The 25,318-nt window shown below is 33.5% G+C and overlaps 2 protein-coding genes across 2 annotated transcripts in view; one reads left to right on the forward strand and one right to left on the reverse strand.

Annotated features, from left to right (window-relative positions):
- Positions 1-25,318, reverse strand: part of LOC114325143 (endoplasmic reticulum aminopeptidase 2-like) — a 133,182-nt gene that overhangs the window by 54,374 nt on the left and 53,490 nt on the right. The window contains exon 2 of the mRNA XM_050663525.1: positions 7,785-8,041. The gene's annotated coding sequence lies outside the window, so the exon portion shown is untranslated. The remainder of the gene's footprint in view (positions 1-7,784; positions 8,042-25,318) is intronic.
- On the forward strand, positions 8,487-25,006 carry LOC114325144 (E3 ubiquitin-protein ligase KCMF1-like). The gene is made up of 4 exons (XM_028273100.2): positions 8,487-8,505; positions 11,483-11,650; positions 20,141-20,283; positions 24,833-25,006. The coding sequence occupies exons 1-4, from the start codon at positions 8,487-8,489 to the stop codon at positions 24,929-24,931; spliced, it is 429 nt and encodes a 142-aa protein (XP_028128901.2). The 3' UTR covers positions 24,932-25,006.

The raw sequence follows: 25,318 nt of genomic DNA on the forward strand, positions 1-25,318 counted from the left end.
ATTATAAAGACAAAAATGGAGAAATGATTATGGGTGAACCCAGAGCCGTGCGGTACATATTTTCAATATGATGCAAGTCTTCGAAATGCCGCCCCTTAAGCCGCGTCCTCACTGGTAAAAGTTTGCAACACACAAAAGTTTTACTTTAAAAACAAAATATACTTTAAATTAAATGAAATATGTATTAACACTACATTAAGTGGGTAGGCGCAAAATTTGCTTGAAATGCTTTTTAAATGCATTCATTTTTTTTTCGAATCCTGAGTAAAAACTAATTAGTATTCTGAATTATATACTAATTAGTATCCTGAGTGAAAACTAATTAGTATTTTTGAAATATTTAAATGCAGAATAAAAGACTACATTATTACCAAGGGCCGAAAGTCCCTGAAAATCTCTATAATGTTTATTTGAATAGGTTATATTATACAGTGAAAAAAAAAGAGTGTAATTTTTAATTTCAAATATCTTATTCAAAAGAAACCTTTTGTTTGTTCTTAGGGACTTTCGGCCCTCGGTAATAATGTAATATTTCAATCAGCGTTTAAATTTTTCAAAAATTTTTATTAGTTCTTTCAGGATTTGAAAGAAGTAAATGCATTTAAAAAGTATTGCAAGGAAATTTTACGCCTATGCTCTTAAGTAACATTTACAAAAATTATAATGTTACCCTTCTGACTTCTAGTGAGAACTATTGAAATAAGTGCTAAATTTTTTAGTTTTGTTCTTATGGAGCTTCGTAAATACATAGTTTTTAATTTTGAAAAACTTATTTCCCTACTAGGTACCGAGACAGGGGAGTGTTAATAAAATTCTTAGTTTACAACTGCATTTGGGTATAAAGAAATTAGGTCATTTTGGCACAAATAGCTCAAAACGTGCACAAATAGCTCTAAATGTTTCATGGAGTAGTTTGAAATATACATATTACGCAATTATTTTACAAGATCATTATATCATCAGATTTTTTTTCTTTTTATCAAAGAATTAACGGCAATGTCATATAGGTGAACAAATTTATTTTAAATTTAGCTTCATCTGTTAAGAGTTCGTTCACACATTTTTCGTAGTCAAATAAACGCTTTTTGCTCCTGGCTCTAATTTCATTTTCAGCTGGAAATTGGGAACTTATATGAAAATTTTCTGCAATTTCATTAACTTTTCCTTTGGTCTTTAGCCATATTGTCTGTAACTTTTCTTTTTTTCTATAGATTCTGACAACATTTTTACACAATCCTACATTTTTTTTATTTTACTGATTATGCCGCCCCCCTTGTGATGCCGCCTGATGCGACTGCCTCGCCACATCATAGCACGGCACGGCCCTGGGTGAACCAGAGATATTAGAACGCTGGAAGCAGTACTTTGATGAGCTTCTAAATGGACCTGAAAAGACAGACGATAATAACGAGGAAACAGAGGATCTAGTAAATGAAATACAAAATCAACAGGGTGAAGAGCAGGCTCCGACTATAAGCGAAATTCAGAATATCATCGATAAATTAAAAATGAACAAAAGCCCAGGAAGCGACGGCATAACGGCTGAAATGATTAAATTTGGAGGAAATCAGTTAGTAGAGAAAATCCATAAACTAATTAATAATATATAGGAACAAGAAATACTACCTGAGGAATGGACAGAAGCAATACTGTGTCCTATTCACAAAAAAGGAAATATGGCTGATTGTCAGAATTATCGAGGCATAGCGCTGCTAAACATAACGTATAAAATATTGGCTATGCATATTAAAAACAGATTAACAACGAAGGTTGATAAAAGCATAGGAGAATATCAAAGTGGGTTTAGAAAAGGCAGAAGTACTGTGGATCAGGTCTTCACACTACGAGAAATACAGGCTGAAAGTTACGAATATAATAAAGACACCATGGTTCTTTTCATTGACTTTAAACAGGCTTTCGATCGAGTGAAAAGAAGCGAGTTATTCACAGCATTGCAAGACATGGACGTTTCTCCAAAGCTTATTAGAATTATAAAATTAACTCTCCAAAGAACAATGAATAAAGTCAAGATAAACAATACTATAACAGAAAGCTTTGAGGTCAAACAAGGAGTGCGGCAGGGTGATCCATTATCGTCTATAATGTTTAGCATATTACTAGAAAAGGTTATACAGGAAGCAAACATTAATAGAAGAGGTCTGATCTACCACAAAAAACATCAGTGCTTGGCATTCGCAGACGATTTGGTAATCTTGGCTAGGAGCAAAATATAACTTATAGAAACAGTCATGAAACTCGAGGAGAGGGCAACAACCAAAGGATTGTATATAAATGAAGCAAAAACAAAGTATATGGACTGGATAAATAAGCAATTCGTTCGGGGTCAATACATAACAATGACAACAGCGAAGGGAACACAGTATAAATTCGAAGAAGTTGAGAGATTTGAGTACTTAGGAACTGTCTTCACAAGAAATCCTAACTGTGAAGAAGAAATTCAAAAGAGAATTATGTCGGGCAACCGCGCTATATTTGCTCTTAATGGGTTGTTAAGAAGTAAACATATATCACGAAGAGCAAAACTAAGAACTTACAAGACCGTAATAAGGCCGATAGTAACGTATGCTTCTGAAACATGGGTCAGAACAAAAAAACATCAAGAGTTGTTATTAGTTTGGGAGAGGAAAATACTGCGCAAAATCTTCGGTGGGAAAAACTTAAATGGACAATGGGTAAGAAGAACAAATAAGGAACTAACTGAGCTCTATCAAGATCCTAACATACTAGCAGTAATTAAGGCGCAAAGACTTAGATGGTTGGGCCATGTGCAGAGGATGATTCCATCTAGAATTCCCAGAATGGTACTATCTAGTGCATTGGTAGGAAGACGAAGAGGAAGACCGAGGTCACGATGGAGTAATGGAGTTAGAGAAGATATGAGAAGAATTAACGTAAGGAACTGGGAAAGAAAAGCGACTGACAAAAGGGAGTGGAAAAGAATAGTACATCAAGTCATGGGCCTACTAGGCTCGTAGTGCTTACATATTATTATTATATTTTTCTATACTTGATAAGAGTTACGAGAGAATTGAAAAAAAGATATGAAGCTTATGAGAATATTTTCAAAAAATTTAGATCCTTTTTTACCATCAAAGAAAGTTTCCACGAAAAATAATAGAATGTGCCAAGTACCTATGTACAACAAAGCTATCAGGGCGCTCTGGAAGATTCCTTTCCACAAGAAGACAAAAAGGACAAAAAGATTGCTCGAAACAGCGGAGATGAAAACCCTCGGAAAAATCGATGGTAAGACGCTATGGGACAGAGCTAGAAGTACATATATACGACGGAGATGCAAGGTGGACAACATTAATAACTGGGTAAGAAAGAGAAGAGTAGAATGGAATGACCACATAAGTCGAATGACAATAAATAGAGTAGTCAGGACAGCGAGAAACGGTTCCCCAATAGGAAGACGATCAGTGGGAAGACCATGAAAACGATGGAACGACAACTTACTAGAGGCACATTCAATCAGAGGCTGACATGGAATACACACATTCAAAAAGTCACGCAGAAGGCCACTATGGCCCGAACAGATGTAGACGAATGTGTGGTAAGAATTGGGGGTTAAATTCTAAAATGAACCTCTGGTTATACACAAGGGTTATAAGGCCCATGATAACTTACGGTTCAGTGGCGTGGTGGAACAAAATGCAACAGTCCGGGGCGATTCGATTGCTCAGTAGCACACAAAGGCTTGCATGCTTGAGTGTTACAGGAGCCATGAGAACAGCTCCAACAGACGCGCTAGAAGTTCTGCTAAACCTACCACCTCTGCATATATACATACGGAGTGAAGCCAGATCAACAGTACATCGGTCCAAGCTCCAATAAGTATGATGCAGGGAGCTGATAACTTAAGGCTATACCAGGACATAAAGGCAGATCCCGCTCTAGGAATGCCTGTAGACCGAATGGTTACGAGGTATAGTTTTAACAAAAATGTCCAAATTACAATACCAAAAAGAGAGGACTAGGAAACTGGTCCGCCACTAACGGCAAACTCAATATAGTATACGGACGGCTCCAAAACCAATATAGGTACAGAGGCTGGAATATATGGCATAAAACCAGGGACGGAGTCCGGCTATGTCCTTAAACATACGCGGCCATATTTTAATCCGAAGTAGCTGCTATACAAAGGTGCGCTATGTAACTAAGCCGAAATCTAGATAGCGACTCCATCGTTATCTATTCGGATAGTCAAGCGGCTCTAAAGGCTCTCAGTTCGGTACAGGTCGATTCATGGCTGGTATGGAACTGTTTGAATGTCCTATCTCAGGTGGGAAGTCGAAACAGGTTGACACTTGCCTGGGTGCCGGGACATAAGGGTCATCGTGGCAACGAGAAGGCCGATGAATTGTCAAGAGAAGATGCATCTACGCCACTGGTTACTCCGGAACCCTTCTTTGGAATCGCAAATACGATAAAAAGAGCAGCCATACACAAATGGGTGCAACAGAAGTCTCTTGAGTGGTGGAACAACTCACCAGGACAGAGGCAGGCCAAACAGTTCATTTGGCTAAATTTACAGCAGACTTACTTTCGCGCAGTCGCAGGACCAGACGTGTAACCAGGATGATCCTAAGGGGGGTTACAACTACTTGATGGTCTCTAGGGGGTATAGAATAGTAATGGTGTTAAGCGTATAGAGGGGGTTATAACCCCCAAAACCCTCCCTGGTTACGCCTATGCGCAGGACTGTCAGAATGATAGTGGGTCTGCTGACTGGACACTGTAGACTCAATAGACACTTGAGTCTCATAGGCCTGCTAGAAGAGTACACCTGTCGTTTCTGTCTGGAAGAAGAGGAAACCGCTCTACACATTCTGGGTCACTGCGAAGGTCTCGAACGAGTGCGGTTTCTAGAACTCGTGGAAGAAAAACCGGAAGCACCAGGCTACACGAAAAGGTCACTATCAAGTAGGCTGTTAAGTCTCATTAAGAGGACTAAGCTAGATGAAGTGCTTTAAAAGAAGGGAGAAACACAATAGATCTGCAAAGGTCGCAGTGTATCAGGCTCTATTGGCCGCCCCATTTTCTACATTCTACTAGAGGCACATTGAATTGATATATATGTATATACACTAAGCGCCAAAATTAACGCACCACCTTAAAAATGTGACATTTTTAATGTCTCATATTTCCTAAACCTGTTGTCCGATTTTCGTGATTTTTTTAATATGTTATAGCTTTATTCTTCAAAAATATCAATGTAATCATATTGTTGCTAAACAGATAAGTGTCATTGTATACCGGGTGTAACAATGATAGTGTGTTTTTCCTCAAAGTTTGGAACACCCTGTGGAATATTCTAGCGTATATAAAATATTGAAATTCAAACTCAACTGTAGCCTTAGGCTTTCTTAACATTTCGCTTTTTAATTTATTTGATTATGTTGGATAATAAAAAAGTTGAGATACTTTAACAACTAGCAACGTTCTTCATCAATACAGGGTGTTTCTAAATAAGTGCGACAAACTTTAAGGGGCAATTCTACATGAAAAATAATGACCGTTTACTTTATAAACATGTGTCCGCAAATGCTTCGTTTCCGAGATACGGGATGTTGAATTTTTTCTTACAACCTGACGATTTATTTATTGCTCTAAAACCGGTTGAGATATGCAAATAAAATTTAGTAGGTTTTAAGAGGTAGTTATTGCGCATTTTTGAAATTATTGGAAATTGGAATATTGAAAAAATAGTTTAAATCGGAAAATAGGTTTAGGAGATACGAGACATCAAAAATGACCAATTTTTTGGGGTGTCTGTTTTCTCTGACCCGTAGTGTATAAATTGGATACTTTCTTGAAAATATCTTTTGTATTCACCTAAACTTTAATAAAAATTTAATTCCAACCTGTACGGAATTACATTTTGATTTTTTTTTATTTTAGTAGACTACTACAGCCTCATGTTATTATTAACATTGTGTTTTTTATTCATTCGCTTCTGGTTCATTCATTTTTATGTTGGATAATAAAAAAGTTAGGTACTTTAACAACTAGCATTGTTTTTCGTCAATACAGGGTGTTTTTAAATAAGTATGGTTAACTCGAAGGGGTAAATCTGCATGAAAAAATAATGACAGTCTGCGTTTGCTTTATAAACGTATGTCTGCAAATTATGTCTGTCTTTCTTTGCGAGATAGGGGATGTTAAATTTTTTTTTACAATCTGACAATTTATTTATTGCCCTAAAATCGGTTAAAATATGCAAGTAAACTGGTGTGTTTTAAGAGGTAGTTATTGCGCCTTTTTGATATACAATTAGGAATTTAATATTTACAATTGGCGCGCATACGGGTAATATGACCCTTATGTGCGCCAATGGTGAACATAAAATTTTGCTAAACCCACCAAATTTCATTTGCATCAACCGGTTTTAGAGCAATAAATAAATCGTCAGTTTGTAAGAAAAATCTCAACACCCCCTATCTCAGACATACATTTATAAAGCAAACTGTCATTATTTTTTCATGCAGACTTAACCCTTTAAGTTTGCCATACTTATTTAAAAACACCCTGTATTGATGAAAAATAAGGCTAGTTGTTAAAGTATTACCTAACTTTTTTATTATCCAACATAAGCGAATCAATCGAAAAAAAAAAAAAAGAATGTCAAGAAAACATGAGGCTATAGTTGGGTTTTAACTTCAGTACATATTTTATAAATGCTATAATATTCCACAGGGTGGCGCGACCTTTCGAGAAAAAATCACAGTTTGATTGGTATACAGCCGGTGCACACTGACAATTTACCTGTCTCTAGCAACAATATTATTTTACAACGATATTGTTCAAAAATACGACTATAACATATTAAAAAAATCAGTTAAATCGGAAAACAGGTTTAGGAAATATGAGACATAAAAAATGACCAATTTTTAAGGTGGTGCATTAATTTCTTGGAGAAGTGTAGATATACATAACTATAATTATAGATAAAGAACAGATTATACGAAAATATACCCAAACAATACATATACTGTTTCAAATATTCAAAGATAAAGCGATTACAAAAATTGCAATTTGGCGTTTACATTATACAATATAACTCACACACAGCCAATGGAATTGACAATGAGAGGTAGATTGAAAACAAAAAAGCTCTGTTCTTATGGGGCAGAGAATGGATAATAGATAAATATGATTTATATGGGTAGATATAGATAAAGAATCCACTACACCAAAATGTTGATATCCAAACAACATACACTGTTTGAAAGCGTTTTAATAGTGAAATAATTGTAGAATACTTTGTTCAATTTTTGTAAATAGAATTTTGTTTCTACATGCCGCGTTGGGGGCCCCGTATAATTGATACGGTGGTAGCTACGCCTCTGATGATTTACAAAGTTTATACATTGTAAATCATGATTCGGGAGTGCTCCTTGTAACATTCAACGTATCTTGGTGTGTTTATTTATAGTGCATCTTTATTGTGATTTTAGTACAGCTAGTGCTCTCTCGACAGTGTTTGATATAGTATTTTTACTACAAAAGCGATATTACGTAGGTCAAAATTTTTGACGTAAGAGAACTGTCAAAACATTAGAATGTGACTTTTCATTACTGCCATGTTTATTATAAACATGGCAATAATTAAAAGTCACATTCTAATGTTTTGACAGTTCTCTTACGTCAAAAATTTTGACCTACGTAATATCGCTTTTGTAGTAAAAATACTATACTTGACACCTCTAGATGTGCTCTAAACAGATTAAATCTACCTAAAAAGTCTACAGTCTACTTACCTTAAGGTTTGTCTTCTGCCCATAATCGCACCCACCAACGACGGCGTTTCCTTGGATATTAATGCAACTCCTAAACGCACGACTTCATTCGAAGAATACGTGTTGAATAGTTTACTTTCACTCTCCAGATACCATGTAAATAGCTTTCATTTCTGCTCCATTCCTCCAAAGTGATTCAATTCCATTGAACGTTGATCCGGGTAATTTCGCCTTAAAGGCCCAGTACACACTGATTACATATGTATGTAATTGGTTGCCTATACAAAAGAAAAATTTTTGTTTATATTTTTAAAAATTCTTGTCTATTTTATTGTTGTAGTCAAATAATAGAGTTTTATATTTTTTAGAATAGAGTAGGTAATTAGTAACATGATTTCAAATACAACAACCATAATATTTTGGATATTTAACATTTGGCCACAGAATACCCCAACCCAACCAAATTGGGGTATTTTGTGTTTTGCCGCTTAAATTCGTGCGTGACCGTTAAAACAAAAGTTAAACCAAACGGTTATATTTCGGAGGGAAGAGGGAAGTTTTCTCAACAGAACGCTGAAAGCCAAAGAAGCCAAATTAAGAAGTTACGTTATGAGTTAGTTAAATCAAAATCTTTAGTACAACTAATATATTCTTATGTGCAATAGTGTTTTTAAGTGTTATACATTGTTATTCAATTAAAGTGTTCGGTAAATCGTTGACACCATGCATCAAAATCCTAAAGGTAAGATTTTAATATCTTCTAAGAATGCTTTCATCACCCATCAATCTCTTTGCCTTATCCCTATGCGGGCTCGGCTTCCTTAATTGCATCCATACAATTGTATCTTGGGTTATATCAATATTAATCCCCTTTACCAACATTTCCTACACTTCTTTATTCTTTCTTTTTCATGACCAACCACGGGCGTAGCCAGGGGAGTTGTGGGGGCTCAAACCCTCCCCGAAAAGTTAAGATATTAACATATTTCAAATTTTTATTATGAATATAAAGATTATTTTATGTAGTTTTAATCATTTTACTTTTTTGAACCCCCTCCGAAACTAAAACCTGGCTACGCCTGTGTGACCAACATTCAGTTCCGTACATCATAGCCGGTCTTCAGTTTAATTGGAATTTTTCTGTCTCAAACACATTACTCGCTTCCCTCCACTTCATCCATCCAGCCCTAATTTTACTGCATACATCCCCATCTATTTCTCCATTACTATAATACGGATCCTAGGTACTTAAAACTATTTTCTTTTCATGATCATTTTACCATCCAAAGATATCATTTTATTTGTATTAACTCCATCTTTAATTTTTTTGTTTGATGTTTATTTGCAACCTGTTACATCATACAATAACAATAAGCATAGATAGATATTACATGTTAATATTGATACAATGTCCTGAAAAAAAACTTTGTCCAATGATTCACTATCTGTATGCATTGATACATTCTTACATTTATATTAAAAAGAATAAAAATTTATAACATCACAGTGTTGCATTGATATTAAAAGAATAAAACTATAAAGATTTAAAATTAATTTCATATGTACAATTGCTGTTAGAATGGTAGATCCAAAGGTGTTCTTATTTTCAGCCTTCGGGGTTCTTGACTGTTAAGCAGATTTATTACTAGTGTGCTTGGATCAAAGATATTATATATGGTAGATTAGGCTAGTCATATGCCACTAAATGCATTGAGGTGTAACGCCGACATAAGATTGAGTGGTCTAGCCATCTTTTTCAGTCACATGCGCTTGGTTAAAAGAGATAGATAGACCACCAATCGACTGTTTCCATGCTGTTTCAGCGTTACGCTTTTTTGATGAGTATGCCGTGTCTACCCTTGACATGTCTCTGGTTTGGATGTTGCTCTACGCATCAGGTCGTTTGTGCTAAGCTGTTTGGTCACTGCAGTAACCGTTGCCATCTCTAAATCATTATAAATGTCTGTTGGTTACGAACCAGAGAGCATCTACTATACTGTGCAGAGATTTTGACTCGAATCTCTGGATGAGAGCAATGTTCGATTTAGATATTGTTCCCCATAACTGGATTCCATAGGTCCACACTGGTTTGAGAATGGTATTGGACGCTAGTAATTTGTTTCGTAATGATAATTGCAATTTTCTGCCAGGGAGCCAGAACAGCTTTTCCATTTAGTATCCAGCTGCTTTCTTTTTTTTTTTTTTCATATATGGGTCCACCAGATAAGATGTTTGTCCAGGTGTATTCCCAAATATTTTATGCTATCTGTTTTAGGTGTTCGTTCATTGTTAAATGTGATGCTTGGCATTTTGTAAATTTTATGTGTGCAGATTTACTTTCATTTATTGTAATTCGCCATTTTCTTGCCAACGTTGCTATATTTTTGAGACCGGTTTGTAGTATTGTCGCTGCTATTTTGGGATTTCTGTTACTGCTAATATAGCTGTGTCATCTGCAAACATAGAGGTGACTGTGTCATCAGTACATGGCAGATCAGCCATGAAGAGTAGGTATAAGACTGGGCCTAAGACACTCCCTTGTGGGACTCCTGATTTGATGCGTAGTTTAGCTGCGTAGTCTTTAAATGAACATACCAAATACTCTGTTTTTTTCTACTAAGTTTTAAACCTTTTTCCTCTAGAGCTTGTATCCACTGTTCTAAGTCTCTTTCACTATTTTCTACTAACACTGCATCATCAGCATACACTAAGCACCATGGAGTGGTGTGCACACACACACACACACACACACACACACACACACACACACACACACACACACACACACACACACACACACACACACACACACACACACACACACACACACACACACACACACACACACACACACACACACACACACACACACACACACACACACACACACACACACACACACACACACACACACACACACACACACACACACACACACACACACACACACACACACACACACACACACACACACACACACACACACACACACACACACACACACACACACACACACACACACACACACACACACACACACACACACACACACACACACTCACACACACTCACACTCAGCTCCAGAGCTTGTATCCACTGTTCCAATTTTTGTTCTAAGTCTCTTTCACTATTTTCTACTAACACTGCATCATCAGCATACACTAAGCACCATGGAGTGGCGCACACACACACACACACACACACACACACACACACACACACACACACACACACACACACACACACACACACACACACACACACACACACACACACACTCACACTCCACTCACACTCCACTCACACCACACACACACAAACCCACACACCCACACACACGCACACACACACACACCCCCCCACACACACACACACACTCTCACACACACACACACACACACACACACACACACACACACACACACACACACACACACACACACACACACACACACTCTCACACACACTCTCACACACACTCTCACACTCCACTCACACCACACACACACACACCCACACACTCACACCCACACACACACGCACCCCCCCCCCTCCACACACACTCTCTCTCTGTACCCCATAACTTTTAACTGTACCCCATACCTTGCACATTCAAACCTTCTAGTTCCCTTTAGTGTGTGGGCACCTTAAGAATGTTTAAGATAAGAATCTCTCATTGGAGGTAGATCTGTGTACAAATTATTTTTAATGTATTTCAGGTTTTAGCTGCAATTCTTGCCAAATACAGGTGTTATTAGGACAGAGATACAAATGTCTTGTTTGCTATGATTATGATCTTTGCGAAAAATGTTATGAGCATGAAGCCAAAATTAACGGCCATAAGACTGATCATCCATTTCAAGGTTTAATAACAAGATCTGATCCTGGTAAGTAAATTCTACTATGTAGTTGTAGTACTAGTAATTTTTTTTATTACATATTTTAATTTACAATCTGCTTCATCGAAGCTATAAGTAAATAGTTTGAATGTTAAATACATGAGAGAGAAGCTGCCCTGTGGCAACCCTCCTATTATAATTCTTACATTAGATCACAATATGTATATTATTTAATTTATTAAATATGTTGGCCATAGTTTCTTCAGTGTCTTGCGAATTCGGGAGGAGTGTTCAGCAGTCTTGCTTCATCATTTGGATGACTTCTCAGTCCATCAAGGTAGCTCTTTGTGATCCTTGGAATTTCTTCCTCTACCAAGGGTGTAGCTGAGTCCTCGTGCAGGGTTTTATTGCTTACATACCAGGGTGCGTTGAATATCATCCTCAATATTTTTTATTGGACTCTTTGTATTATCTTGATATTTGATGGCTTTGAGCAACCCCAGAGTTGAACACCTTAAGTCCAAATTGGTTTTATCATAGTTTTATACAGGAGCAGTTTATTTTCAATATTGAGTTTTGATTTTCGACCAATAAGCCAGCTCATTTGTCGTATTTTGATGTTGATCTGGGTTTTCTTGGCTTGAATGTGCGGCTTCCATGTTAATCTTTTGTCAAGGGTTAGTCCCAAATATTTAACTTGTGTGCTGACTAGGTATTTGTTTATCATTTAATGTTATTGCTGGACATACATCCCTTTCACTTACTTTTCCTTTTACCTTTTCATTTACTTTCACCTTCCATTTGTTGAGCCATGTTCCCAATTGGTCAAGGTGGTTTTGCAGTTGTGCAGACGCGATAATGGGATCCTCATTGACAGTGATTATGGTGGTGTCATCAGCGAATGTTGAGATTTGGGCTGTTTCAGTGGTTGGAATATCTGCGGTAAATAATAGGTAAAGGAGAGGGCCCAGGACACCCAGGACAACCCAGGGCCTGTGGTACGCTGGATTTAATGGGAAAGTACTAGTAATAACAAGTCAATTGAAATATTTCTAAATTTTTGAATAATTCTGTTAATGTGTCCCTTTTGTTTCCTATCTATTTTTAATTCATTCCAAATTTTTTTCACAAATGCACATACTACATGAATTAAATTCAGCTTCTTTTCTTGTTTGTTTCCTTTTATGTACCAGTCCTTTCAGAACGTTTGTTACCATCATGGCTATCTTAATTTTATTCACTGCCACCCTAAATAACATGCTTTTATCAACACCATACCAATCTCACAAGTTCTTCAACCATGAGGTTCTTCTTCGTCCTGGACTGTGTTTGCCTGCTATTTTCTCTTGTATAATATTTTGCAGCAACCTATATTTGGGACCACTCATTACATGTCTGAAATACTCCAGCTTTATTATCATGATGCTTTTTATAATCTCAATAGTTCTGCACCCAAGAGACTGCTATTGATTTGATTCACAGTCCAGGATCCGACACCATAAAGTAAGAGCGAGAACACCTAGCAGCGAAGTAGGTGGATCCTCAATACCAATTTTAGGTCTGTTACATAACATGTTGGGCATCCTTCTAAAAGCGGCAATGGCCTGCTCTATCCTAGATCTAGTTTTGCTGTGACTCTCTGCTTTATAATTTAATTGATATCCAAGGTAAACAATTTGATCAACTTAATCAACGAGAACATTGATCTTATACAAAACAGATAGACACCATCCGTAATAAGCACAACAAATACTCGTAAAGATACTAAAAAATAAGACTCTCAGGCAATAACGGATATAGATGTTCTTTATAACAGATTCAGCTTTTATATTAAGAATTTCATTTGGCCAGCATATTTTTTATTTTACAATATAGCTGCTCATGTTCTTTTTGTACCATTAGAGGAAGAAGGCAATATAGATTTAGAACAATAATTTTTTTTTACTGAGAGCCTCAAAAAGTTTTACTAAAAGCCTCACTAAATTCTCTTCTTTTATTGACTTTTAATTTGCTGGTCTCTAAATATGTCAGTATGAATAAGATGGTAGATATTAGCAAAGAGGCCGGACTTACTTCTAATGTCAATAAGACGAAATATTCATGGACATTGCAAAGACACAACAACAAGAGATGTTATGGATTTGGGACCAACTCATTCACCACTCATTCTTCACCCACCGGTTGGATTGAGGAGAAGTGACAGGCCCAGATCATGATTTAAGGACCAGGTGGAAAACGACTTATGAATATTAAGAGTATGAAATTGGAAAACCAAGGCAAAGGATATAAAGGAATGGAAAATGATTCTGGAACAGGCCAAGACCCACCATGGGTTGTAGAGCCAATGATGATGATAATTTTATATCCAATATCATCTTACCATTGGAAACCAATTCTGTACCTTTGATTGACTCCATTATTTGGTGGAAAAATTTTACACAACTTGTAAAAATGTAAAAGGTCCAATAGGAGCAAGAATTTTACAAAAATTTGAAAATGTTCTTAAAAGCAATTTGAAATACTGCAAAATGTTTCAAAAACTTTTTTGGGTGAGCTTTCTGAATTGCATGAAATTAAAGAAAATGGGTATATTGCTGCTTTCAAAATTTGTGCCCATTACTTCACTTGAAGTGGAACGAAGCTTTTCCTTATATAAACGTATATTAACAGATAAGAAACAATAATTTCTTGTAGAAGATTTAAAAATATAGTGAACTCATTTCATATTATTAAAAGTAATTAAAGAGTGAACATTTTTATTATACAAATTTCTAGTTTTTTTAAATATAGTATCTATTTCATTATATAGTAAAATTATACAGGGTGTTTCATTAATAATTGTCCATATAGTAACTGGAGAAACCTTAGCACAAAATACGAAGATTTAACCTAAATCACTTAAATCAAATGTGGTTCCTTACCGAGTTACAGGGTGTTTTATCTAAAAATTTAAAAACTATTTTTGCTCAGAATTTTAAAACTATTCTACATATCCTTTTCATACTTGGCAGGAAGTATAGGTACTATACAAACTAGTAAATTATGTTAAACAAACGTTTATGGCTATTACCAGAGGCGTAGGACGGGGGAAAGTGAATGGTTGACCCTTTCCAAATTCTACGCCACTGGCGAAATTGCTATTTTAGTTCAATTTTTGGATTATCCAATACTTTCTATGAAAATAATATACTCTTCATTCGTAACGATAAAGTCATTAGTTTTCGAAATATTTAAAGTTAAAAATGAAACAACACGGTTATTTTGATCAGTGAATTGTGTCGCTTCATTTTTAATTTCAAATATCTCGAAAACTAATCATTTTATCGTTACGAATAAAGAGTATATTATTTACATAAAAAGTATTGCAAAATCAAAAAATTACACTAAAATAGCAATTTCGTCAGTGGCGTAGAATTTGGGAAGGGTCAACCAGTCACTATCCCCTGTCGTACGCCTCTGGTAGTAGCTAGAAACGATTATTTATCTTAATTTAGTAGGGTGTACAGTACCTACACTGTCTGCCAAGTATGATAAGGATACGCCAAATAGCTTTAAAGTACTGGGTACATATAATTTTTAAATTTTAATCATATGAATCATATCATAAATTAATCAAAATAACTGTGCCGTTTCATATTTAATGAAACTAATGACTTTATCGTTACCAATGAAGAGTATATTATTTACGTAGAAAGTATTATAGAATCTAAAAATGGCACTAAAATAAGTAATTCCTCCAGTGGCGTAGAATTTGAGAAAGGTCAACCATTCATCATCCCCCGTCGTACCCTTCTGGTAGTAGCTAGAAACGTTTGTTTATCATAATTTAGTAGGGTGTCTAGTAGTCGCACTTTATGCCAAGTATAAAAAGGATACGTCAAATAGTTTTAAAATGCTGAGCAAAAATATTTTTTAAATTTTTAGATAAAACACCCTGTAACTCAGTAAGGAACAACATTTTATTTAAGTGTTTTAGGTTAAATCTTCGTATTTTGTGCTAAGGTTTCTCCAGTTACTATATGGACAATTACTAATGAAACACCCTGTATAGATAATCATATTTTAGATTTTAAGTTTCGTTTCATTCTCCTTTTTTGTTGTAGTAATCGATTCTTAATAATAAATAAATACAATTTTAAATGCTCAAAAATAGTTTTAGTTTAAAACTTTAAAAAGGGGTAAACTTTGTAGTTGGCTGTATACCTTCAATATAACAACGTGGAATGAAGTAAATAGGTACTTCTGTTGTATGTAGGCATATGAATTTATAACATTCTTAAAATTTATCCACAAGGGAGTGGAAATACAAAACGTTTACAAAAGGAAATACAAAAAGAGACCGTCATCATTGTAAACGTCTTTTACGTTTCCACTCCCTTGTGGATAAATTTTAAGAATTTTAATAAATTCCTATGCCTACATACAACAGAAGTGTTTACTTCATTCCACGTAGTTTTAGTTTGGTTTTTAAATATGAATCAAATATTAAAACAAACAATTTGCATCATCTGCATGCACAACCTTGCATTTTTTTACACAAATATGTGCATTAAATTGACCCGTGTTGAGCTGGCCCCCCCCCCACTTGCAAAAATTAAAAAACAAATAGCCCTGATTTATGAGCTATTTATGAGCTCTCATATTCCGCAAACTAAAAATTTTGAGCTCGTTCCACTGAGCAGGAATTTAATACCCTAGTGGGAATTTAATACCCACTACTTAAAAATAGGAATATTGAATCGGTTTTTGCGGCAGAATTACGAGCTATTTATGAGCTCTTGAAATTATATACTTTCGATTTTTGAGCTCATCCCCTTCACCCCCAAACAACCCTTTAATTGATTTAACTTAAGAGAAAGATGCTGAGAAAACTTAAAATATATCGTATTGCGGATATAATTCATATAGCTTATATACTCTAAGAATAAACTATTAAATCAAGAGCATTTCGATTATTGAGCTACAACCCCTTCGCAAGAAAACCACCCTATCTTCCCGGCTTAAGAGAAAGTTTTACTTAAAATGCATTAAACTAATTATTTGGCGACTACATATCATTTAATAATTTATAACCTTCCAAATTACGCGCATTTAGATCAGTAAATTGCAATTTATTTTGTATAGTGCAGTCACTGAAGGTAAAAATCAACGATTACCTTCAATTTCGGTGAACCTTCATCGATTTTCACAAAAATTGGTCAGTAGTTAGAGGATACGTCAAGAAACAAAGGTGACATGGTATCACCTTGCGCCTTTACCCTGAGGGTGGATACCGCCCCTTCTCGGGGGTGAAAATTATTTTATAAAAAATAAATGCACAAATCAATAAAAGAACAAATTAAAAGCAAAATTCATTATATAAAGTTAATAAAATAAGTCAAAGATTTATTTAAGTTATTAAAGATCAAAGATTTTAATTATTTGTGAAAAAATGCATGTTTTGGAGAGGTTTTTTGTAAATCACTGAAAAACTTTAAGTTTTTACAAAAAAGTTAATAATAGTTTAATTCGTATAGCTTATATTCTAAGAATAAACTCTTAAATCACGCGTCTTTCGATTATAGAGCTACAACCCCTTCGCAAGAAAACGACCCCATATTCCCGGCTTAAGAGAGAGTTGTTCTTAAAATAATTTAAATTAATTATTTTTCGACTACATATCGTTTAATAATTTATGAGCTTGCAAAATATACGCATCTCAATTATTGAATTGCCATTTTCTTTCTATAGTGCAGTCACTGAAGGTAAAAATCAACTATTACCTTCGATTTCGGTAAATCGCCATTTATTTTCACGAATTGACAATAACAACTTGGGGTTTTAGCCTGGGGTATATGTCACCCCTTCTCGGGAGTGAAAATTACTTTATTAAAAATAACCCCACAAATCGAGAGAGGGACAAATTGTAAGCAAAATTTGTTATATAATGTGATTAAAATAAATCAATACTTTTTGAGTTATTAAAGATCAAATATTTTAATTTTTGGAAAGAAAATGCATGCTTTAGAGCGATTTTTCATAAATGACTCAAAAACTGTAAGTTTTTACAAAAAAGTTTTCATCACTAAAATTGAAGCTAATAAAAAATATAATAAATTGCTTACTTGAAAAACCCTTTAATGTTAATTTAAAATAAGTTATTGGTAATTAAATGTATATTTTTTTCCGCGACTGTTCAAATCTAAGGGTTCAAGCTTAAATAACGGGAAAGAGATGCATTTTATAACACTTAGGTACTAAATACTTGTCGAAGTACTTAGAAATACCTATGAAAAATAAGATCCAGAAAAAGTTGATAGTATCAAAATCCGCTCAAAAATTTTCGTGAAAATGAATGGAGATTTACCGAAATCGAAGGTCATAGTTGATTTTTACCTTCAGTGATTGCACTATAGAAAGAAAATGGCAATTCAATAATTGAGATGCGTATATTTTGCGAGCTCATAAATTATTAAACAATATATAGTCGACAAATAATTAATTTAAATTATTTTAAGTACAACCCTCTCTTAAGCCGGGAATATGGGATGGTTTTCTTGCGAAGGGGTTGTAGTTCAATAATCGAGGGGCGCGTGATTTTAGAGTTTATTTTTAGAATATAAGCTATACGAATTAAACTACTATTAACTTTTTTGTAAAAACTTACAGTTTTTTAGTAATAATTAAATAACACAAATAATTAAAATCTTTGATCTTTAATAACTTAAAAAGTATTTACTATTTTATTAACTTTATATAATAAATTTTGCTTTTAATTTGTTCTTTTATTGATATGTGCAGTTATTTTTTATAAAATAATTTTCCCCCCGAGAAGGAGCGGTATCCACCCTCAGGGTAAAGGCGCAAGGTGGTACCATGTCACCTTTGTTTCTTGACGTATCCTCTAACCACTGACCAATTTTCGTGAAAATCGATGAAGGTTCACCGAAATTGAAGGTAATCGTTTATTTTTACCTTCAGTGACTGCACTATACAAAATAAATTGCAATTTACTGATCTAAATGCGCGTAATTTGGAAGCTTATAAATTATTAAATGATATGTAGTCGCCAAATAATTAGTTTAACGCATTTTAAGTACAACTTTCTCTTAAGCCGGGAAGATAGGGTGGTTTTCTGGCGAAGGGGTTGTAGCTCAATAATCGAAATGCTCTTGATATAATAGTTTATTCTTAGAGTATATAAGCTATAGGAATTATATTCGCAATACGATATATTTTAAGTTTTCTCAGCATCTTTCTCTTAAGTTAAATCAATTAAAGGGTTGTTTGGGGGTGAAGGGGATGAGCTCAAAAATCGAAACTATATAATTTCAAGAGCTCATAAATAGCTCGTAATTCTGCCGCAAAAACCGATTCAATATTCCTATTTTTAAGTAGTGGGGGGGGGCTGACTCAGCCCCCCCCACTAGGGTATTAAATTCCTGCTCAGTGGAACGAGCTCAAAATTTTTAGTTTGCGGAATATGAGAGCTCATAAATAGCTCATAAATCAGGGCTATTTGTTTTTTAATTTTTGCAAGTGGGGGGGGCCAGCTCAACACGGGTATTAAATTGTTAATTTTTTAAAAGATTTTCTTTGCATTTTATCCACTCTTTACTGATCACCATTCAATAATATAAGAAAAGTAGGTCCATATCAGCAATGGTTTAGCAGCTGAAAGTATGAATACTAGCATATTTTGTATTTTCTGTGTTATTATATGGAATGAAGGCTTAGACTCCACAAAAAGGATATAAGTAACAGAATAAAAGCATTTGAGATGTGGGCTTATAGAAGAATTTTAAAAATAAGTATGTAATGTATCTGGGCCATGTCATGAGAGATATGCATTGCTGCAAATCATTATACAGGGAAAGATACTGGGAAGAAGAAGCATAGGCAGACAGTGTATATCCTGGTTAAACAATTTGAGACAGTGGTACAATTGTAACTGTATTGAGCTGTTTACAGCAGCAGTATAAGATGAATATAACTGTAATGATAGCTAACCTTCATAAAACATATCAAGGAATTTCAAGAAGAAGAAGAAGTATATCAGAAGTTTTCATATTACAGTGTTACCTTAACACGTTGGCTGCCGTGAGACACAAATGTTGTTGATAGCAGCCGTGTGACACACCATAGTTGTCTCAAAAGCATAGAAACGGGAGACTTGTGGCCATAGGGACCTACTTTTTTAAAACATTACAGCAGTCAAGGTGTTACTGTAAGGACCCTCTATATAATGGTTTCCTAGCTCTATTTAACAATTTCTTTTGTAATCAATTTTTACATAACAAGTAGGTATATCAGCTGGTAGTCTAGGCCTACTAATGATTCTTAGTTAGTAAAGGAACTAGAAGTGGTAGACTGACCAGTTGGGAATAGTTGTTGTCCACATACCAGAAAAAAATCACAGTATTAGAATGTTCTTCTTTCCTCTGCTACTTAATTGGACAACTAATATAGTTTCTATATAAAAAATATGTAACAATATCTGACTAACAAAGTAAATGTAGTATTTATTTTTTACTATATATTTTATATTTATCGTTTCAGAGGATGGTGTGGAAGAGAGCGAAACTCTTGTGAATTTAAAACTACCCAACTACACATGTCCCATTTGTTGTTCTACCGGATTTACGGATGGTACATTGCAAGATCATGTTATTGCTGATCACAAAAATAATAATTTTAAAGTGGTAAGATAGTTTAATACATAACTATTGAATTTTCTTGGTTTGAAGTAGAAATAGCCAGCAGAAAAAAATGAAAGGAAAAAATAGTACCATTGTTTAAAATCCCCTATAAGATTACCTAAATAAAGTAAATTTTGAAGATTTCATATAAATATGTCAATGTGAAAATAGATTTAAAAAAAATAGCTAGAAATTTTCTTGGAAAAGTGCAGGATTAAATAGTTCAACTATGAATAAAAATACTTTTGTTTCACTGTAGTAATTGAAAGCTTTAAAGGCATATTATGACTTTAATTTTGGTATTATTTTTTTTTGTATTATACAGCGTGTAACAAAAATACAGGTCATAAATTAAATCACATATTCTGGGACCAAAAATAGTTCAAATGAACCTAACTTACCTTAGTACAAATATGCACATAACAAAAGTTACAGCCCTTTAACGTTATAAAATGAAAATAGATTTTTTCGAATATATCGAAAACTACTGGAGATTTTTTATTGAAAATGGATGTGTGGCATTCTTATGGCAGGAACATATATTAAAGAAAAATTATAGTGAAACTTGTGCACCCCATAAAAGTTTTATGGGGGTTTTGTTCCCTTAAACCCCCCAAACTTTTGTGTACATCTCAATTAAATTATTATTGTGGTACCATTAGTTAAATTCAATATTTTTAAAACTTTTTTGCCTCTTAGTATTTTTTCGATAAGCAGTTTTTATTGAGTTGAGGCTTATTTTTTAATGTTTACATAACAATTTTATGGGGGTTTTGTTCGTTTAACACTAGAAAGTCGGAGGGGCCAATCTGGCCCCTGTTGCGATTTGAAGTTATTGTAGTTTTTTTATTTGAGGCAATAATAATTTCATATTTTATGACTTTTAATATTTTGATACAAAGACTTATTTAACACAAACAAATATTGTTTACTAAATTTATTAAATGGTTTTTCTAACAAATCTACCATAGAAGTCTAAAGGGGCCAAATTGGCCCTGTGTAAGTTATTATCGTTTTCTGGGAAATTCGACGAGCCTCTCTTTCAAATTCCTGTCGGATGGGTAAAATTATATTTATGTATGTTTATTGTAAATGGTTACCCTTGTACTGGTACTGATCATCTACCTAATAAAGATAAAATTGTTGGTGAACACAAGTGAACACAAAGATACAATTGTTGGGTAGAGGACCAAATGACGCGCCTCTATACCTACTACAAAAGTAACTTCAAGACGATGGCCTATGTACGTGTTTTATAATACTCTTCGACTTGGAAGCAATGAATGCATGGATTATTTATAAATAAGAAACTGGAAGTAAACTCAGTCTTTGTAAGTTTATTCTTCGGCTGTGTGAAGAATTATGGGCCCCATATACCTTGCCTGCCGAAATCTGGAACTACGCCTAGCAACACCAGGTCTACCAACAAAAATACAGTTGTGGTTTAAACAGTAAGCCTGGAAATATTTATTATGGCCCGCCTTGAGGCGGATTGGGGCACTAGAGGGTTAACATCGACTTGGAGTCGCCTTACTTTATAAAATTATATTATGTAAACCATGTATTTCGATGTTACCACTTTCAACAGTGTGCTAGTTTCATGTACTTAGCATAATGCACTGAAGATGAACTGCATCAGATCGAAAACGTTTTGCAATCCATTTGGACGACATTTTTAAAGTTTTAATAAATATTTTATACCAAGATACAAATTGAAGTTTTTTACTTCTGTATTGGTTTTTTAACTATGGTATATACAGGGTGAGTTTTTAGTGCGGGATCGGTCGATAACTCCATTATGATATAAAATATCGAGAAAAGTTATTTAAAAAAAAATGTAGGCAATGATACTCTCCACGCTTGGAAAATATGTCCATTTCTACAGGGTGATCAGTAACTGCGTGGTATATCAAACATATAATTTTTTTAATGGGACACCCTATATATTTTTTCATATTTATATTCTCCTCATAATTCTTGTTCATATAATATATGGTTTTGCATTACTATACAGAGTATTTAACAAGTTATGACCTTTTTTATTTCGAAATCACTATGAGATTATCACCCTGTATATAAAGAAGTAATTCGTAGACAATAATTTGTTTTATGTAATAAAATAAACAATATAGTGTAGTTTTTAAATTAAGTTCAATTCACATCATTTACGAATATTTGTATACAGGGTGAACTACAAAACCAAATTACGATTTTCTCTATTTTTTTAAATGGATCACCCTATATTTTATTTTTCAATATTATTGTATTTAATATACCCTTTCATTTTTATATAGCATTCCCTATATCTAAACTGATTACTTTCCGAGATATTTTTAGTTTTCTTCAAATTTCGGGAATACATTCAATTTTTCTAGTAGAAATAAGTTAGTATTGAGTGATAATTAAACAAAATTATTTTTATTAGATAAATAACTAACACAAAATATAAACCATAGCAATATGCAGTGAATATACCAATAAAAGTGATATTAAGAAATTATCATATTTCCCTAATATACAAGAATCGTAAAATTCCTACAAATAAAACTTTGTCTTGTATATAATAATACAACAAGATTATTTTTATTCAATAAATAACTTACATGAAACATAAATCAAAACAATATACAACTGATGTAACAGTTTTTAGATTGGTATATCAACAGCATTCTAAGCCAAGAATTTTTTAGTAGAACATTCATTTTTATAAGCACTTTTAAACTACAAAACAAAATTACGATTTTCTCATTTTTTTTTTAATAGAACACCCTATATTTTATTTTTTTGAAATATTGTATTTATGATACTCTTTCATTTTTATGTAGCATCTCCTATACCTAAACTTATTAGTTTCTGAGATATTTTTAGTTTTCTTCATTTGCCGGGAATACATTCAATTATTCTTATAAATATAAATAACTTAACAAACAAGTATTATGTAATAATATAACAATTATTTTCATTCAATAAATAACTAACAAAAAAATAATAAACCATAACAAAAATTTAATGAATGTACCAATTAATGTGATGTCAAGGATATAAATCTAAAGTAAATGTTGAAAATGACCACTTTCAACGTCTATGCAATTTTGTAACCGATATTCAAATGACCGAGACACATTTCTAACATTTTTGTAAGTCAATATTATTAAAAGCTTCTTTTATTCTACTTTTCATATCATCAAGCGTTGTTGGATGCTTCTGGTATACAAGGTTTTTTATATAGCCCCACTTAAAAAAAATCAATTTTGGAAGAACTGGAGCATCGTCGTATAAAAACCTCAACCGTCAAAAAATGTGGACCAATCACATAATCTCTAACAATATCACCTTAAACATTTATATATCACCTAGTTTGAGTATTAACAAAGTAGGGATTTCTTGATGCATATTAATGAAATTTAATATGAAAATTATATTATTAATAACTGCGGGTCACAATCTGCTATTAGGAATGCGTTACTAAAAACTTCTTGGCTTAGAATGCTGTTGATATAATAATCTAAAAACTATTAAATTAGTTGTATATTGTTTTGATTTATGCTTTGTGTGAGTTGTTTATTAAATAAAAATAATCTTGTAATTTTATTATACACAAGATACCTATATTTTTTTTGTAGGAATTGTATGATTCTTGTATATTAGGGAAATATGATAATTCCTTAATATCACATTTATTGATAGATTCATTGCATATTGCTATGGTTTATATTTTGTGTTAGTTATGTATTGAATAAAAATAATTTTGTTTAATTATCATTCAATACCAACTTATTTCTACTAGAAAAATTGAATGTATTCCCGAAAGTTGAAGAAAACTAAAAATATCTCCGAAAGTAATAAGTTTAGATATAGGGAATGCTATATAAAAATGAAAGAGTATAATAAATACAATATTTTTGAAAAATAAAATATAGGGTGATTCATTTAAAAAAAATAGAGAAAATCGTAATTTGGTTTTGTAGTTCACCCTGTATACAAACATTCGTCAATGATTTCAATTGGACTTAATTTAAAAACTACAGTATATTTTATCTTACTACATAAAACAAATTATTGTCTATGAATTACTTCTTTATATACAGGGTGTTAATCTCATAGGGATTTCGAAATAAAAATGGTGATAACTTGTTAAATACTCTGTATAGTAATGCAAAACCCTATATTATATGAACAAGAATTATGAGGAGAATATAAATATGAAAAAATATATAGGGTGTCCCATTTAAAAAATTATATATTTGATATACCACGCTGTTATTGATCACCCTGTAGAAACGGACATATTTTCCAAGCGTGGAGATTATCATTGCCTACATTTTTTCTAAATAAATTTTTTCGATATTCTATACCGTAATGGAATTATCGACCGATCCCGCACTAAAAACTCACCCTGTATATATACAGCCAGCTGCTGGGATTTTCCCATTGATTTTGTAATAAATAAATATTATACTCAGGAAAAAGACTTCTAGCATGAGTTACTTTCACAGTTTTCATGCTAGGAGCGCTTTTCCAGTTCAGTTACTGTACTTATATTATTTTTTAGATCTGTCCACTTTGCGCTGCAATGCCAGGCCGTGACCCAAATTTAATAACTGATGATTTCCCCGGTCATTTAACTTTGAAGCATATGCATTCTGAGTAAGTTAATTATATAATTAAGTACATAAAGATATATGTGACAAAGTAAAGTTTGGTAAGGCCAAAGGGCGTAACCCTCAATTTATGAATTTTACAGGAGGCTTAAAAAACCGAATTACTTGTACTATGTAGCTAATTTCAATATTTTTTTACTATTTACATGTAGCACTTCATCTCCTGAATTAAATAAATACCACAAAAATTTATATTATTAGGTGTGTACTTACAAATACAAGAAAAAATAATTTTATATCATATTTTGTGGGTTACGCCTTTTGGCTGGCTTATTTAAATATTTTGGTACGACTATTAATGAGGGTTACGCTGTAAATGGCAGAATCCCCTTTATGTTGGTTGGTATTACTAATTACTGTAATGTGATATTTGTTGT

This window comes from Diabrotica virgifera, chromosome 10 (genome assembly GCF_917563875.1).
Source record: "Diabrotica virgifera virgifera chromosome 10, PGI_DIABVI_V3a".
Lineage (NCBI taxonomy): Eukaryota > Metazoa > Arthropoda > Insecta > Coleoptera > Chrysomelidae > Diabrotica > Diabrotica virgifera.

Excerpts from the sequence above, each read along its gene's own strand:
- LOC114325144 (XM_028273100.2), top strand. Across the intron at positions 11,651-20,140 it reads AATAACAAGATCTGATCCTG|AGGATGGTGTGGAAGAGAGC; the intron begins GTAAGTAAATTC and ends TTATCGTTTCAG. Across the intron at positions 20,284-24,832 it reads AAAATAATAATTTTAAAGTG|ATCTGTCCACTTTGCGCTGC; the intron begins GTAAGATAGTTT and ends ATTATTTTTTAG.